This window comes from Aedes albopictus, chromosome 1, assembly GCF_035046485.1.
Source record: "Aedes albopictus strain Foshan chromosome 1, AalbF5, whole genome shotgun sequence".
NCBI lineage: Eukaryota > Metazoa > Arthropoda > Insecta > Diptera > Culicidae > Aedes > Aedes albopictus.
In genome coordinates, this window is record NC_085136.1 from 17939351 (window position 1) to 17958079 (window position 18729).

The 18729-nt window shown below is 39.0% G+C and overlaps 1 protein-coding gene across 4 annotated transcripts in view; it reads left to right on the forward strand.

The window, feature by feature from the left end:
• LOC109431170 (rhophilin-2) overlaps positions 1-18729 on the forward strand; it is a 280237-nt gene that overhangs the window by 125391 nt on the left and 136117 nt on the right. Inside the window, exon 2 of one of the 4 annotated variants that reach the window (XM_062844123.1) lies at positions 5165-5535. The exons of 2 other annotated variants lie outside the window; for them this stretch is intronic. In XM_062844123.1, coding sequence (XP_062700107.1) covers positions 5506-5535 — 30 coding nt within the window. In that variant the 5' untranslated portion in view covers positions 5165-5505. Of the gene's footprint in view, positions 1-4726; positions 5536-18729 lie in introns of those variants that run through there. One more of the 4 variants, XM_062844122.1, reaches the window with a different exon arrangement.

Below are 18729 nucleotides of genomic sequence, written 5' to 3' on the forward strand. Positions count from 1 at the left end.
GAATTTCCAGAGGAAATTCACTCGAATTTCCAGAGGAAATCCACTCGAATTTCCAGAGGAAATCCACTCGAATTTCCAGAGGAAATCCACTCGAATTTCCAGAGGAAATCCACTCGAATTTCCAGAGGAAATCCACTCGAATTTCCAGAGGAAATCCACTCGAATTTCCAGAGGAAATCCACTCGAATTTCCAGAGGAAATCCACTCGAATTTCCAGAGGAAATCCACTCGAATTTCCAGAGGAAATCCACTCGAATTTCCAGAGGAAATCCACTCGAATTTCCAGAGGAAATCCACTCGAATTTCCAGAGGAAATCCACTCGAATTTCCAGAGGAAATCCACTCGAATTTCCAGAGGAAATTCACTCGAATTTCCAGAGTAAATTCACTCAAATTTCCAGAGTAAATTCACTCGAATTTCCAGAGTAAATTCACTCGAATTTCCAGAGTAAATTCACTCGAATTTCCAGAGGAAATTCACTCGAATTTCCAGAGGAAATTCACTCGAATTTCCAGAGGAAATTCACTCGAATTTCCAGAGGAAATTCACTCGAATTTCCAGAGGAAATTCACTCGAATTTCCAGAGGAAATTCACTCGAATTTCCAGAGGAAATTCACTCGAATTTCCAGAGGAAATTCACTCGAATTTCCAGAGGAAATTCACTCGAATTTCCAGAGGAAATTCACTCGAATTTCCAGAGGAAATTCACTCGAATTTCCAGAGGAAATTCACTCGAATTTCCAGAGGAAATTCACTCGAATTTCCAGAGGAAATTCACCGGAATTTCCAGAGGAAATTCACTCGAATTTCCAGAGGAAATTCACTCGAATTTCCAGAGGAAATTCACTCGAATTTCCAGAGGAAATTCACTCGAATTTCCAGAGGAAATTCACTCGAATTTCCAGAGGAAATTCACTCGAATTTCCAGAGGAAATTCACTCGAATTTCCAGAGGAAATTCACTCGAATTTCCAGAGGAAATTCACTCGAATTTCCAGAGGAAATTCACTCGAATTTCCAGAGGAAATTCACTCGAATTTCCAGAGGAAATTCACTCGAATTTCCAGAGGAAATTCACTCGAATTTCCAGAGGAAATTCACTCGAATTTCCAGAGGAAATTAATTCGAATTTCCAGAGGAAATTCACTCGAATTTCCAGAGGAAATTCACTCGAATTTCCAGAGGAAATTCACTCGAATTTCCAGAGGAAATTCACTCGAATTTCCAGAGGAAATTCACTCGAATTTCCAGAGGAAATTCACTCGAATTTCCAGAGGAAATTCACTCGAATTTCCAGAGGAAATTCACTCGAATTTCCAGAGGAAATTCACTCGAATTTCCAGAGGAAATTCACTCGAATTTCCAGAGGAAATTCACTCGAATTTCCAGAGGAAATTCACTCGAATTTCCAGACGAAATTCACTCGAATTTCCAGAGAAAATTCACTCGAATTTCCAGAGGAAATTCACTCGAATTTCCAGAGGAAATTCACTCGAATTTCCAGAGGAAATTCACTCGAACTTCCAGAGGAAATTCACTCCAATTTCCAGAGGAAATTCTCTCGAATTTGCAGAGCCAATTCTCTCGAATTTGCAGAGGCAATTCTCTCGATTTTGCAGAGGCATTTCACTCGAATTTCCAGAGGAAATTCATTCGAATTTCCAGAGGAAATTCATTCGAATTTCCAGAGGAAATTCACTCAAATTTCCAGAGGAAATTCACTCAAATTTCCAAAGTAAATTCATTCGAATTTTCAGAGGGAATTCATTTGAATTTCCAGAGGGAATTTATTCGAATTTCCAGAGGAAATTCATTCGAGCTTCTAGAGGCAATTCATTCAAATTTCCAGAGGAAATTAATTCGAATTTCCAGAGGAAATTATTTCGAATTCCCAAAGGAAATTCATTTGAATTTCCAGAGGAAATTCATTCGAATTTCCAGAGGAAATTCATTCGAATTTCCAGAGGAAATTCATTCGAATTTCCAGAGGAAATTCATTCGAATTTCCAGAGGAAATTCACTCGAATTTCCAGAGGAAATTCACTCGAATTTCCAGAGGAAATTCACTCGAATTTCCAGAGGAAATTCACCCGAATCTCAGAGGACTTTCATCCGAATTTCCAGAGGAAATGGAAATTCGTGTGAATTTCCTCTGGAAATTCGAGTGAATTTCCTCTGGAAATTCGAGTGAATTTCCTCTGGAAATTCGAGTGAATTTCCTCTGGAAATTCGAGTGAATTTTCTCTGGATATTAGAGTTAATTTCCTCTGGAAATTAGAGCGAATTTCCTCTGCAAATAAGAGCGAATTTCCTCTGGAAATTAGAACGAATTTTCTTTGGAAATTAGAGCGAATTTCCTCTGGAAATTCGAGTGAATTTCCTCTGGAAATTTTAGTAAATTTCTTTTGGAAATTCGAGTCAATTTCCTCTGGAAGTAAGAGTGTATTTCCTCTGGAAATTCCGGTGAATTTCCTCTGAAAATTCCGGTGAATTTCCTCTGGAAGTTTAGTGAATTTTCTCTGGAAATTCGAGTGAATTTCCTCTGGCAATTCGAGTGAATTTCCTCTGGAAATTTGAATGAATTTCCTCTTTAAATTCTGGAAATTAGAGTGAATTTGCTCTGGAGAATTGAGTGAATTTCCTCTGGAAATTCGAGTGAATTTCCTCTGGAAATTTCAGTGAATTTCCTCTGGAAATTCTGCTAAATTTTCTCTGGAAATTCCGGTGAATTTCTTCTGGAAATTTCGGTGAATTTCCTCTGGAAATTCCGGTGCATTTCCTCTGGAAATTCCGGTAAATTTCCTCTGGAAATTCCGGTGAATTTCCTCTGGAAGTTCCGTTGAATTTCCTCTGGAAATTCCGTTGAATTTCCTCTGGAAATTCCGTTGAATTTCCTCTGTAAATTTCGTTGAATTTCCTCTGGAAATTCCGGTGAATTTCCTCTGGAAATTCGAATGAATTTCCTCTTTAAACTCCGGTGAATTTCCTCTGGAAATTCGAATGAATTTCCTCTTTAAATTCCGGTGAATTTCCTCTGGAAATTCGAGTGATTTTCCTCTGGAAATTCAAGTGAATTTCCTTTGAAAATTTTAGTGAATTTCTTCTGGAAATTCTAGTGAATTTCCTCTGGAAATTTGAGTGAATTTCCTCTGGAAATTCGAGTGAATTTCCTCTGGCAATTCGAGTGAATTTTCTCTGGAAATTCGAGTGAATTTCCTCTGGAAATTCGAGTGAATTTCCTCTAGAAGTTCGAGTGAATTTCCTCTGGAAATTCGAGTGAATTTCCTCTGGAAATTCGAGTGAATTTCCTCTGGAAATTCGAGTGAATTTCCTCTGGAATCTCGAGTGAATTTCCTCTTGAAATTCGAATGTATTTCCTCTGCAAATTTGAGTGAATTTCCTCTGGTAATTCGGGTGAATTTCCTTTGCAAATTCAAGTGAATTTCCTCTGGAAATTCTAGTGAATTTCCACTAGAAGTAACAGTGAATTTTGCGCTGGAAGATTTAACTGAAGTTCAGGAGAATTTTGAATGAATTCTGGTGAGTTTCATCTGAAACTCATAAGAACTCCAACTTAAATTCGATAAAGATGATCAAAAATTCTAATCTCTCATTCGTCAATTCCACACACTTCATGGAGTCTCAAAATATTGGCTCTTGGTGTTTGATGTTCGTACTAATTTCAACTCATGCACATCCATCGCACCCCGAAAGACATTTCTGGTGTCCCTTCAAGCGAATCAACCAACCATCGCCCGTCGTCCATCATCCAATCCAAGCAACCCGCACACGAAACCACCAACACAATCCATTGACCGCGTTCAACGCACTTGTTGTCATAGCTACCTATTGGGCGTCGTCGTTCGTCGTATTGTAGCAGTAGGCAGTGACGGTTATTGTAGTTTTCATTATCCGATTTGGACTCTAAATTAAATGCGAATGAATGCTGAAACTGCCGCCACCACGCAAAAACTGCAACCATGGCAAAACGCAAAAGAAGACTGACGACGCTAGCACGAACTTCTCAAACAATTCATCAACTCTGGGTTTAAGTCGTACCAAAGTCGCCGGTGGTGAGAGAATCAGCGAACCGTGACAACAAAGGCAGCGCGGTGCGGTGCCCGCAAGTTACTGAGGCCCTCCGAAAGCTCAGACAAATGTTTAATCGCTGGCAGCCAAGCTGCTTTGCCACACTCAGTCATCGGATTTTCGACCGGATTATTTATCACGGAAGGCTGAAGAAAGACGCGCCGAATGCGCCAAAGTAGGCGGTGATTTCTGTTCGAGAAGACTATTCATAAATAATGAATCAGCGACAGACAGACCGGCAGTGACAGTTACGACCGTTGAAATGTGCAACAGGGCATATTCCGCCGCGCGCACCTCCGTTTGGAAGCTGTTTGTGCGAGGGATTTCCCATGAAACTTTTAGGCGGAAATGAATAATGGATGACATTTTTAAAAAGAAATTTAGGATTGGCGAGTGGTGAGACAATCGAAATCGGACGCAAATGTCTCAAGGAGCGAAGTGAAGTGATTTTGTTGAAATTTACTGAATTTCAACTGAAATGGAAATTAATTTCAACTGAAATTCAAATGAGTTTAAACTGAAATTCAAATGAATTTCATCTGAAATTCATTTGAATTTCAACTTAAACTGACATTCAAACGAATGTCAACTGACATTTAAACGAATTTCAATTGAAATTACAAATGAATTTCAACTGATACTCAATGGAATCTAGCAAATCGTGTTTAAAACAATAAACCTTTTCAAACATGAGTCTCACGTGTAGGCGACTACTTAGTTGTTTGACAGATATCGGTATCACCTCTAGCAGGCAACGCCTGCTACCATCAGCTGTTGTTGCGTCGTTGTAAACCACCGTACGTGTTTTTTGCTCCCAAACATTCCAAACAAAAAGGAAGAATAGTGCGTTTCCAAGGCGGGTACCTGTGTGTAGTATGTTAATGATAGTGCAAAAGTTTGTAGTAGAAAAACAAAAAAACCACCGTTGAACAACGCGCCAATATTCCAATCCAAACAGCCGCAGCAACGATAACAACAACAACAACAGTAACTATCCGTTGTTTTTGTTGCTGTTACGAGTTATTACCACCTGCGCGCAGTGTTGTTGAATATTCATATGCTCGTTATGATTAGCCCTCGAGGAGGAGTTTAGTAGCCGTTCGTCCACACACACAGTCCGAGAAGTGATTGGCTTCGAGTGTTACAGAAAAAAAGTTGAAGAAATGAATGCAGAAAAAGGCGAAAATTTTTACTATTAGAAATTTGCACCCGGGAAAAGTTGATTTGGGTGTGAAACGGCGCCAACAACAACAACAGCAACAGCTACGAGCAAGTGATTGTGAAAATATTTGCATCCGTTGAGTGAAGTGTCTTGGGAGTGTGAAGGGGAGGATCTACCCTAGCGTCTGAGTTTCTACGGTTTTTATTAAGAAGAAAGCAACCATTAAGCCGTCACGGTGGAGCACTTTGTCAGCATGGGATACCTGCAGGATTTGCAGCTCAAGGTAAGATCAGAACCATTGATGTGATTAACTGAAAATCGATTGAAAATCAGCGACAATTTCAACTGAAATTCAGTAAAATGTCAACTGAAATTCAATAAAATGTCAACCGAAATTCAGTAAAATTTCAATTGAAATTAAGAATAATGCCAACTCAGAAGAATTTCAACTGATATTCAGGACAATTTCAACTGAAATTCAAAATCATTTCGACAGAAATTCAGTAGAAGTTCAACTGAAACTCAATAGAATTTCAACTGAAATTCAGACGATTTCAGTAAAAACTCGGGACAATTTCTACTGAATGCTCTGGAAATTCAAAAAAAAATCCCCTGGAAATTCCGAAGAATTTCCTCTGGAAACTCCGTAGAAATTCCTCTGGAAATTCTGTAGAATTTCGTCTGGAAATTCCGAAGAATTTCCTCTGGAGATTCCGAAGAATTTCCTCTGGAAATTCCGAAGAATTTCCTTTGGAAATTCCGAAGAATTTCCTTTGGAAATTCCGAAGAATTTCCTTTGGAAATTCCGAAGAATTTCCTCTGATAATTCCGAAGAATTTCCTCTGAAAATTCCGAAGAATTTCCTCTATAAATTCCGAAGGATTTCCTCTGTAAATTCCAAAGAATTTCCTCTGGAAATTCCGAAGAATTTCCTCTGGAAATTCCGAAGAATTGCCTCTGGGAATTCCAAAGAATTTCCTCTGTAAATTCCGAAGAATTTCCTCTGGAAATTCCGAAAAATTGCCTCTGGAAATTCCGAAGAATTTCCTCTGGAAATTCCGAAGAATTGCCTCTGGGAATTCCAAAGAATTTCCTCTGTAAATTCCGAAGAATTTCCTCTGTAAATTCCGAAGAATTTCCTCTGTAAATTCCGAAGAATTTCCTCTGGAAATTCCAAAGAATTTCCTCTGGAAATTCCGAAGAATTTCCTCTGGAAATTCCGAAGAATTGCCTCTGGGAATTCCAAAGAATTTCCTCTGTAAATTCCGAAGAATTTCCTCTGTAAATTCCGAAGAATTTCCTCTGGAAATTACGAAAAATTTCCTCTGGAAATTCCACAGAATTTCCTCTGGAAATTCGAATGAATTTCATCTAGGAAATTCGAATGAATTTCATCTAGGAAATTCGAATCAATTTCCTCTAGGAAATTCGAATGAATTTCCTCTAGGAAATTCGAATGAATTCGCTCTAGGAAATTCGAATGAATTTCCTCTAGGAAATTCGAATGAATTTCCTCTAGGAAATTCGAATGAATTTCCTCTAGGAAATTCGAATTAATTTCCTCTAGGAAATTCGAATGAATTCGCTCTAGGAAATTCGAATGAATTTCCTCTAGGAAATTCGAATGAATTTCCTCTAGGAAATTCGAATGAATTTCCTCTAGGAAATTCGAATTAATTTCCTCTAGGAAATTCGAATGAATTTCCTCTAGGAAATTCGAATGAATTTCCTCTAGGAAATTCGAATGAATTTCCTCTAGGAAATTCGAATGAATTTCCTCTAGGAAATTCGAATGAATTTCCTCTAGGAAATTCGAATGAATTTCCTCTAGGAAATTCGAATGAATTTCCTCTAGGAAATTCGAATGAATTTCCTCTAGGAAATTCGAATGAATTTCCTCTAGGAAATTCGAATGAATTTCCTCTAGGAAATTCGAATGAATTTCCTCTAGGAAATTCGAATCAATTTCCTTATAAAATTCGAATGAATTTCCTCGGGAAATTCGAATGAATTTCCTCGGGAAATTCGAATGAATTTCCTCTGGAAATTCGAATGAATTTCCTCTGGAAATTCGAATGAATTTCCTCTGGAAATTCGAATGAATTTCCGCTGGAAATTCGAATGAATTTCCGCTGGAAATTCGAATGAATTTCCGCTGGAAATTCGAATGAATTTCCGCTGGAAATTCGAATGAATTTCCGCTGGAAATTCGAATGAATTTCCGCTGGAAATTCGAATGAATTTCCGCTGGAAATTCGAATGAATTTCCTCTGGAAATTCGAATGAATTTCCTCTGGAAATTCGAATGAATTTCCTCTGGAAATTCGAATGAATTTCCTCTGGATATTCGAATGAATTTCCTCTGGATATTCGAATGAATTTCCTCTGGATATTCGAATGAATTTCCTCTGGAAATTCGAATGAATTTTCTCTGGAAATTCGAATGAATTTCCTCTGGAAATTCGAATGAATTTCCTCTGAAAATTCGAATAAATTTCCTCTGGAAATTCGAATGAATTTCCTTTGGAAATTCGAATGAATTTCCTCTGGAATTTCGAATGAATTTCCTCTGGAAATTCGAATGAATTTCCTCTGGAAATTCAAATGAATTTCCTCTGGAAATTCAAATGAATTTCCTCTGGAAATTCAAATGAATTTCCTCTGGAAATTCAAATGAATTTCCTCTGGAAATTCAAATGAATTTCCTCTGGAAATTCAAATGAATTTCCTCTGGAAATTCAAATGAATTTCCTCTGGAAATTCAAATGAATTTCCTCTGGAAATTCGGAATGAATTTCCTCCGGAAATTCGAATGAATTTCCCCTGGAAATTCGAATGAATTTTCCCAGGAAATTCGAATGAATTTTCCCTGGAAATTTGAATGAATTTCTCCTGAAATTTGAATGAATTTCCCTTGGAAATTTGAATGAATTTCCCTTAGAAATTTGAATGAATTTACCCTGGAAATTCGTATAAACTTCCCCTGGAAATTCGAATGAATTTCCTCTGGAAATTCGAATGAATTTCCCCTTTGAAGTTCGTATGAATTTCCTTTGGAGATTCGAATGAAATTTCTCTGGAAATTCGAAGGAATTTCCTCTGGAAATTCGAAGGAATTTCCTCTGGAAATTCGAAGGAATTTCCTCTGGAAATTTGAAGGAATTTCCTCTGGAAATTTGGAGGAATTTCCTCTGGAAATTCGGATGAATTTCTTATGGAAATTCGGATGAATTTCCTCTGGAAATTCGAATGAATTTCATCTGGAAATTCGAATGAATTTCCTCTGGAAATTCGAATGAATTTCCTCTGGAAATTCGAATGAATTTCCTCTGGAAATTCGAATGAATTTCCTCTGGAAATTCGAATGAATTTCCTCTGGAAATTCGAATGAATTTCCTCTGGAAATTCGAATGAATTTCCTCTGGAAATTCGAATGAATTTCCTCTGGAAATTCAAATGAATTTCCTCTGGAAATTCAAATGAATTTCCTCTGGAAATTCAAATGAATTTCCTCTGGAAATTCAAATGAATTTCCTCTGGAAATTCAAATGAATTTCCTCTGGAAATTCAAATGAATTTCCTCTGGAAATTCGAATGAATTTCCTCCGGAAATTCGAATGAATTTCCCCTGGAAATTCGAATGAATTTTCCCAGGAAATTCGAATGAATTTTCCCTGGAAATTTGAATGAATTTCTCCTGAAATTTGAATGAATTTCCCTTGGAAATTTGAATGAATTTCCCTTAGAAATTTGAATGAATTTACCCTGGAAATTCGTATAAACTTCCCCTGGAAATTCGAATGAATTTCCTCTGGAAATTCGAATGAATTTCCCCTTTGAAGTTCGTATGAATTTCCTTTGGAGATTCGAATGAAATTTCTCTGGAAATTCGAAGGAATTTCCTCTGGAAATTCGAAGGAATTTCCTCTGGAAATTCGAAGGAATTTCCTCTGGAAATTTGAAGGAATTTCCTCTGGAAATTTGGAGGAATTTCCTCTGGAAATTCGGATGAATTTCTTATGGAAATTCGGATGAATTTCCTCTGGAAATTCGAATGAATTTCATCTGGAAATTCGAATGAATTTCCTCTGGAAATTCGAATGAATTTCCTCTGGAAATTCGAATGAATTTCCTCTGGAAATTCGAATGAATTTCCTCTGGAAATTCGAATGAATTTCCTCTGGAAATTCGAATGAATTTCCTCTGGAAATTCGAATGAATTTCCTCTGGAAATTCGAATGAATTTCCTCTGGAAATTCGAATGAATTTCCTCTGGAAATTCGAATGAATTTCCTCTGGAAATTCGAATGAATTTCCTCTGGAAATTCGAATGAATTTCCTCTGGAAATTCGAATGAATTTCCTCTGGAAATTCGAATGAATTTCCTCTGGAAATTCGAATGAATTTCCTCTGGAAATTCGAATGAATTTTCTCTGGAAATTCGAATGAATTTCTTCTGGAAATTCGAATGAATTTCCTATGGAAATTCGAATGAATTTCCTCTGGAAATTCGAATGAATTTCCTCTGGAAATTCGAATGAATTTCCTCTGGAAATTCGAATGAATTTCCTCTGGAAATTCGAATGAATTTCCTCTGGAAATTCGAATGAATTTCCTCTGGAAATTCGAATGAATTTCCTCTGGAAATTCGAATGAATTTCCTCTGGAAATTCGAACGAATTTCCTCTGGAAATTCGAACGAATTTCCTCTGGAAATTCGAACGAATTTCCTCTGGAAATTCGAACGAATTTCCTCTGGAAATTCGAACGAATTTCCTCTGGAAATTCGAACGAATTTCCTCTGGAAATTCGAACGAATTTCCTCTGGAAATTCGAACGAATTTCCTCTGGAAATTCGAACGAATTTCCTCTGGAAATTCGAACGAATTTCCTCTGGAAATTCGAACGAATTTCCTCTGGAAATTCGAATGAATTTCCTCTGGAAATTCGAATGAATTTCCTCTGGAAATTCGAATGAATTTCCCCTGGAAATTCGAATGAATTTCCCCTGGAAATTCGAATGAATTTCCCCTGGATATTCGAATGAATTTCCCCTGGAAATTCGAATGAATTTCCCCTGGAAATTCGAATGAATTTCCCCTGGAAATTCGAATGAATTTCCCCTGGAAATTCGAATGAATTTCCTCTGGAAACTCGAATGAATTTCCCCTGGAAATTAGAAAGAATTTCCTCTGGAAACTCGAAAGGATTTCCTCTGGAAACTCGAAAGAATTTCCTCTGGAAATTCGAAAGAATTTCCTCTGGAAATTCGAAAGAATTTCCTCTGGAAATTCGAAAGAATTTCCTCTGGAAATTCGAAAGAATTTCCTCTGGAAATTCGAAAGAATTTCCTCTGGAAATTCGAAAGAATTTCCTCTGGAAATTCGAAAGAATTTCCTCTGGAAATTCGAAAGAATTTCCTCTGGAAATTCGAAAGAATTTCCTCTGGAAATTCGAAAGAATTTCCTCTGGAAATTCGAAAGAATTTCCTCTGGAAATTCGAAAGAATTTCCTCTGGAAATTCGAAAAAATTTCCCCTGGAAATTCGAAAGAATTTCCTCTGGAAATTCGAAAGAATTTCCTCTGGAAATTCGAAAGAATTTCCTCTGGAAATTCGAAAGAATTTCCTCTGGAAATTCGAAAGAATTTCCTCTGGAAATTCGAAAGAATTTCCTCTGGAAATTCGAAAGAATTTCCTCTGGAAATTCGAAAGAATTTCCTCTGGAAATTCGAAAGAATTTCCTCTGGAAATTCGAAAGAATTTCCTCTGGAAATTCGAAAGAATTTCCTCTGGAAATTCGAAAGAATTTCCTCTGGAAATTCGAAAGAATTTCCTCTGGAAATTCGAAAGAATTTCCTCTGGAAATTTGAAAGAATTTCCTCTGGAAATTCGAAAGAATTTCCTCTGGAAATTCGAAAGAATTTCCTCTGGAAATTCGAAAGAATTTCCTCTGGAAATTCGAAAGAATTTCCTCTGGAAATTCGAAAGAATTTCCTCTGGAAATTCAAAAGAATTTCCTCTGGAAATTCGAAAGAATTTCCTCTGGAAATTCGAAAGAATTTCCTCTGGAAGTTCGAAAGAATTTCCTCTGGAAATTCGAAAGAATTTCCTCTGGAAATTCGAAAGAATTTCCTCTGGAAATTCGAAAGAATTTTTTATGGAAATTCGAAAGAATTTTCTCTGGAAATTCGAAAGAAGTTCCTCTGGAAATTCGAATGGATTTCCCCTGGAAATTCGAAAGAATTTCCTCTTGAAATTCGAAAGAATTTCCTCTGGAAATTCGAAAGAATTTTCTCTGGAAGCTCGAAAGAATTTCCTCTGGAAATTCGAAAGAATTTCCTCTGGAAATTCGAAAGATTTTCCTCTGGAAATTCGAAAGAGTTTTCTCTGGAAATTCGAAAGAGTTTCCTCTGGAAATTCGAAAGAATTTCCTCTGGAAATTCGAAAGAATTTCCTCTGGAAATTCGAAAGAATTTCCTCTGGAAATTCGAAAGAGTTTCCTCTGGAAATTCGAAAGAGTTTCCTCTGGAAATTCGAAAGAGTTTCCTCTGGAAATTCGAAAGAATTTCCTCTGGAAATTCGAAAGAATTTCCTCTGGAAATTCGAAAGAATTTCCTCTGGAAATTCGAAAGAATTTCCTCTGGAAATTTAAAGAGTTTCCTCTGGAAATTCGAAAGAGTTTCCTCTGGAAATTCGAAAGAGTTTCCTCTGGAAATTCGAAAGAGTTTCCTCTGGAAATTCGAAAGAGTTTCCTCTGGAAATTCAAAAGAGTTTCCTCTGGAAATTCGAAAGAGTTTCCTCTGGAAATTCGAAAGAGTTTTCTCTGGAAATTCGAAAGAGTTTCCTCTGGAAATTCGAAAGAATTTCCTCTGGAAATTCGAAAGAATTTCCTCTGGAAATTCGAAAGAATTTCCTCTGGAAATTCGAAAGAATTTCCTCTGGAAGTTCGAAAGAATTTCCTCTGGAAATTTAAAGAGTTTCCTCTGGAAATTCGAAAGAATTTCCTCTTGAAATTCGAAAGAATTTCCTCTGGAAATTCGAAAGAATTTCCTCTGGAAGTTCGAAAGAATTTCCTCTGGAAATTCGAAAGAATTTTTTATGGAAATTCGAAAGAATTTTCTCTGGAAATTCGAAAGAAGTTCCTCTGGAAATTCGAATGGATTTCCCCTGGAAATTCGAAAGAATTTCCTCTTGAAATTCGAAAGAATTTCCTCTGGAAATTCGAAAGAATTTTCTCTGGAAGCTCGAAAGAATTTCCTCTGGAAATTCGAAAGAATTTCCTCTGGAAATTCGAAAGAATTTCCTCTGGAAATTCGAAAGATTTTCCTCTGGAAATTCGAAAGAGTTTTCTCTGGAAATTCGAAAGAGTTTCCTCTGGAAATTCGAAAGAGTTTCCTCTGGAAATTCGAAAGAGTTTTCTCTGGAAATTCGAAAGAGTTTCCTCTGGAAATTCGAAAGAATTTCCTCTGGAAATTCGAAAGAATTTCCTCTGGAAATTCGAAAGAATTTCCTCTGGAAATTTAAAGAGTTTCCTCTGGAAATTCGAAAGAGTTTCCTCTGGAAATTCGAAAGAGTTTCCTCTGGAAATTCGAAAGAGTTTCCTCTGGAAATTCGAAAGAGTTTCCTCTGGAAATTCAAAAGAGTTTCCTCTGGAAATTCGAAAGAGTTTCCTCTGGAAATTCGAAAGAGTTTCCTCTGGAAATTCGAAAGAATTTCCTCTGGAAATTCGAAAGAATTTCCTCTGGAAATTCGAAAGAGTTTCCTCTGGAAATTCGAAAGAGTTTCCTCTGGAAATTCGAAAGAGTTTCCTCTGGAAATTCGAAAGAGTTTCCTCTGGAAATTCGAAAGAGTTTCCTCTGGAAATTCGAAAGAGTTTCCTCTGGAAATTCGAAAGAGTTTCCTCTGGAAATTCGAAAGAGTTTCCTCTGGAAATTCGAAAGAATTTCCTCTTTAAATTCGAAAGAGTTTCCTCTGGAAATTCGATAGAATTTCCTCTGGAAATTCGAAAGGATTTCCTCTGGAAATTCGAAAGAATTTCCTCTGGAAATTCGAAAGAATTTCCTCTGGAAATTCGAAAGAATTTCCTCTGGAAATTCGAAAGAATTTCCTCTGGAAATTCGAAAGAATTTCCTCTGGAAATTCGAAAGAATTTCCTCTGGAAATTCGAAAGAATTTCCTCTGGAAATTCGAAAGAATTTCCTCTGGAAATTCGAAAGAATTTCCTCTGGAAATTCGAAAGAATTTCCTCTTTGAAACCTCTTGAAAGCTTGATAAACTCGGTAAGTAGAAATTCCAAAAATTTGCAGTCAACCCTGTGGAAACATAGCAAAACTTGTTTGAGTTGAGTTAGAGTTCTGGAAAAAATACAAAACGTCTGTCTAACATAGACGTTGTTTTTGACTTACTTCAAATGTTAGATTCAGTTCTTATCAGAAATTTACATGATATTCAAATAAAAATTTCGAAACGTCATTTCATACTCATTCAAGAATTTCCATGACATCCTTTCTTCTCAGCTGTTATTTCATATACTTTAAATTCAAGTTCAAGTTGAATTTAAATTGGAATCATTTTCATCTGAAAGTGGTAGAATATCGGGACTGGGAATCGATTCCAAATTCTCGACGTGAAAATCACACTCCTCATCCATCATATTGCACATGTTCCATTACCACAGTGAGTAGAAATTGCGTAAAACTTCTTTTGTATGTTTATGGAAATTCTTAGTATGTATTTCAGCGAAATTTCAAAATTTCTTCAAATTTCAATCGGAAACTAAACGTATTAATGATGATCACTCAAAAACATCAAAAGATGATCACTGCTCCACTTTTCTTCGTCAATTTCCGGTGAAACCCATGTAAAACCTACAATTTTCATCCGAGACCGTGCACCAGTTCCATTATTGCAAGTAACACGACTGCAATCCCAAAAACCACTTTACATTCGAACTCATCCGGTCATGGAGGCGCCACTGCCTCCAATTAAACAGCGAGAGAGAGTCACTCTTTGACCGGGCCAGTGCAGTGGCATCGCGTGAAACTTTTTAAAAGCTTCGTCAATCTTCGCACCAATCCTAAAAATAAAACTGGATTGGATTAGGTTGCCCCACTGACCAAATGACTCCGACACGATCCGAAGCCGAATTTCTCGTATCTCACATTAATTATCATAATTTCTTTCGACAGCGGAAGATCACTATCGCCATTCGATATCATCGCGATCGATCGACTGGCGATCGATTGAAGTAGGCGACGATTGAAACTTGTTCGAGCCCTTGTTCGAACCGAAAAATGACATAACCTCGAAAAAACTCCAATTAGCAGTCCGGGAAATGTCCCCTGTCAGAGAGCGGTGTTTTCGAAACTGGGTCGAACATCCAAAACAATAAATGATCATCGCCGTCATCCTGTCCCATAAAACCACATGAAAGAGATCACCTAGCAGAAGAAGATAAAAATCACTTCCTGTCTGATCAGATTATGGGCCCAACTATGGGGCTAACAGGCATGCACCCATTCACTGTTATTCTCCCCATCAGCGATCAATCGTTCCGTTCCCGATTTCGGACCGGGGGGAAAACAACAATCAATGCGCCTGCTTTGTTGTTGAGTGTCGATCCCATATCCAGCGCGCATTGCGCAGATGGCGTTGGTTTTTCTACACTTTTTCAATTTTGCTTTTTGGGAGCTGTTTTTTTGGAGGTTAACCTGTGCCGTGTTCGAGTGACCGCTACGGGCTAGCTAGCGCTAGATCGCTGGGTTGCTGCGAATGGGTTTGTGGAGGCTGCTGTTTTTTTCTCCCTTGAGCTGTCTCGTTCGTTTGTTATGATTTTTAATTTGGACTTTGGTCCAGCGCATCTGGTGGAGAGTTATCTCACAGTTCGGCCCATCTTCTTCACACCTGGGTGTCGATCGGAGGAAAAAGGTTCGTGTGGGTTAAGTGATTTTTTTTGTTTCGTTTTCTTCTTGTTTTTTTTTTTCCTCAGAGTTCACAGGTAATTGAGATATTGCGCCGGCTGTTTGGAAGTGACGCATGGCTTGCTTTGATGATGGACGTGAAAATCTGAACGACGGAAGATAGGTGAAAATTTGGGTCTCACGTGTCAACAAATGTCACGAGACGGATCGGAAGGAAAAACAGGTTTTTATTAGTGTATGTAATTGAAATCTTGTAAAGTTAGATTTTTGTGATGAAATCTCGGAGTTCAAATTACACTCAAAGCAGAACTGGAGAGTTTCTCTCCAGCAGAACTGGAGAGTTTCTCTCCAGCAGAACTGGAGAGTTTCTCTCCAGCAGAACTGGAGAGTTTCTCTCCAGCAGAACTGGAGAGTTTCTCTCCAGCAGAACTGGAGAGTTTCTCTCCAGCAGAACTGGAGAGTTTCTCTCCAGCAGAACTGGAGAGTTTCTCTCCAGCAGAACTGGAGAGTTTCTCTCCAGCAGAACTGGAGAGTTTCTCTCCAGCAGAACTGGAGAGTTTCTCTCCAGCAGAACTGGAGAGTTTCTCTCCAGCAGAACTGGAGAGTTTCTCTCCAGCAGAACTGGAGAGTTTCTCTCCAGCAGAACTGGAGAGTTTCTCTCCAGCAGAACTGGAGAGTTTCTCTCCAGCAGAACTGGAGAGTTTCTCTCCAGCAGAACTGGAGAGCTTCTCTCCAGCAGAACTGGAGAGTTTCTCTCCAGCAGAACTGGAGAGTTTCTCTCCAGCAGAACTGGAGAGTTTCTCTCCAGCAGAACTGGAGAGTTTCTCTCCAGCAGAACTGGAGAGTTTCTCTCCAGCAGAACTGGAGAGTTTCTCTCCAGCAGAACTGGAGAGTTTCTCTCCAGCAGAACTGGAGAGTTTCTCTCCAGCAGTATGGAGAGTTTCTCTTCAGCAGAACTGGAGAGTTTCTCTTCAGCAGAACTGGAGAGTTTCTGTTCAGGACAACTGGAGAGTTTCTCTCCAGGGCAACTGGAGAGTTTCTCTCCAGGAGATAGACATATTCTTTCCAGGAGAACTGGAAAGTTTCTCTCCAGCAGAACTGGAGAGTTTCTCTCCAGCAGAACTGGAGAGTTTCTCTTCAGCAGAACTGGAGAGTTTCTGTTCAGGAGAACTGGAGAGATCCTCTCCAGGACAACTGGAGAGTTTCTCTCCAGGGCAACTGGAGAGTTTCTCTCCAGGAGATAGACATATTCTTTCCAGGAGAACTGGAAAGTTTCTCTCCAGCAGAACTGGAGAGTTTCTCTCCAGCAGAACTGGAGAGTTTCTCTCCAGCAGAACTGGAGAGTTTCTCTCCAGCAGAACTGGAGAGTTTCTCTCCAGCAGAACTGGAGAGTTTCTCTCCAGCAGAACTGGAGAGTTTCTCTCCAGCAGAACTGGAGAGTTTCTCTCCAGCAGAGCTGGAGAGTTTCTCTCCAGCAGAACTGGAGAGTTTCTCTCCAGCAGAACTGGAGAGTTTCTCTCCAGCAGTATGGAGAGTTTCTCTTCAGCAGAACTGGAGAGTTTCTCTTCAGCAGAACTGGAGAGTTTCTGTTCAGGACAACTGGAGAGTTTCTCTCCAGGGCAACTGGAGAGTTTCTCTCCAGGAGATAGACATATTCTTTCCAGGAGAACTGGAAAGTTTCTCTCCAGCAGAACTGGAGAGTTTCTCTCCAGCAGAACTGGAGAGTTTCTCTTCAGCAGAACTGGAGAGTTTCTGTTCAGGAGAACTGGAGAGATCCTCTCCAGGACAACTGGAGAGTTTCTCTCCAGGGCAACTGGAGAGTTTCTCTCCAGGAGATAGACATATTCTTTCCAGGAGAACTGGAAAGTTTCTCTCCAGCAGAACTGGAGAGTTTCTCTCCAGCAGAACTGGAGAGTTTCTCTCCAGCAGAACTGGAGAGTTTCTCTCCAACAGAACTGGAGAGTTTCTCTCCAGCAGAACTGGAGAGTTTCTCTCCAGCAGAACTGGAGAGTTTCTCTCCAGCAGAACTGGAGAGTTTCTCTCCAGCAGAACTGGAGAGTTTCTCTCCAGCAGAACTGGAGAGTTTCTCTCCAGCAGAACTGGAGAGTTTCTCTCCAGCAGAACTGGAGAGTTTCTCTCCAGCAGAACTGGAGAGTTTCTCTCCAGCAGAACTGGAGAGTTTCTCTCCAGCAGAACTGGAGAGTTTCTCTCCAGCAGAACTGGAGAGTTTCTCTCCAGCAGAACTGGAGAGTTTCTCTCCGGCAGAACTGGAGAGTTTCTCTCCGGCAGAACTGGAGAGTTTCTCTCCAGGAGAACTGGAGAGTTTCTCTCCAGGAGAACTGGAGAGTTCCTCTCCAGGGGAACTGGAGATGTCCTCCCCAAAAGAGCTGAAAATTATCTCTCCATGAGTACTTCTTTCCAGTTTCTTTCCAGAAGAGCTTTAAAGTTTCTCTCCAAAAGAACTAAAGATTCTCCCTCCAGGAGAACTGAAGAGTTTCTCGCCAAAAGAACTGAATATTCTCTCTCCAGGAAAACTAAAGAGTTTCTCTTCAGAAGATCTGGAGTGTTTCTCTCCAGGAGAACTGGAGAGTTACTCTCCTGGAGAACCGAAGATTTTCTTTTTAAGAAAACTGAAGAGTTTCTTTCCAGAAGAGCTAGAGATATTCTCTCCAGGGGAGTTGGAAGGTTCCTCTCCAGGATAACAGAGGCACTTTCTTCAGAAGATATCGAGAAATTCTCTCCTGAAAAACTGGAATTCTCTTGCGTAAAGATTATTGAATCTAGAAGTGTAATTGCTTCATCGGTATTGTCTTGAAGCTCTTCTAAACCCTCTAATCGCTTTAAAACATAACTGAAACTTCTTTGAAAACCCTCTGAAACAAAATGACACTACACCGTTTTCAACCGGAGTATGCAGCATAACTCAAACTCCCGCCCCGTAGGATTCGAAATATTTCTAGAATACTGACACCGCTAACCTCACGGCCACGAAGTTCTCTGAAAATCTGTTAAACCCCCTGAAACTCACGTAAACCGCCGGAAATCTTCTGGAATGCCCTGAACCGCCTTGAACCGCTTGAAACTCCCCTAAAACTCCTTCGAATACGTCCATGGTAAGGGTGGAAATGTTTTCCCCACAGTTTCACAACTACATCTACAAAAAAGGCACGCATATATTTTAACGTGATTGCCACTATAGCTACTATTGTGCTTGAAGGGCCCAACTTTGGGCTTGATTTTAGGGGGTTTCAAGAGAATTTCTGCAGGTTTAGAGGGCTTCAGTAGTGCTTAACGATTCAAGGCGTAGATTTCTGGGGGTTGAAAGGTATTCTACAGAGGTCTCATTGGGATTTACTCAGTGGTTTTAATGCGTTTCGAGAGGTTTTGTGGCGATTTAGGGGTTTCAGTAGTGTTAAGGGAAGTCTATGGGGATATCAGGACGTTTCCAGGGGATTTCCTTGGGAATTCAGGGGAGTTTTAGATGAGTATCACAAGAATTTTAAAACATTTAATGACGTTTCAGTGGGTTTCAGGGAACCAAACAAGTATGCATTTT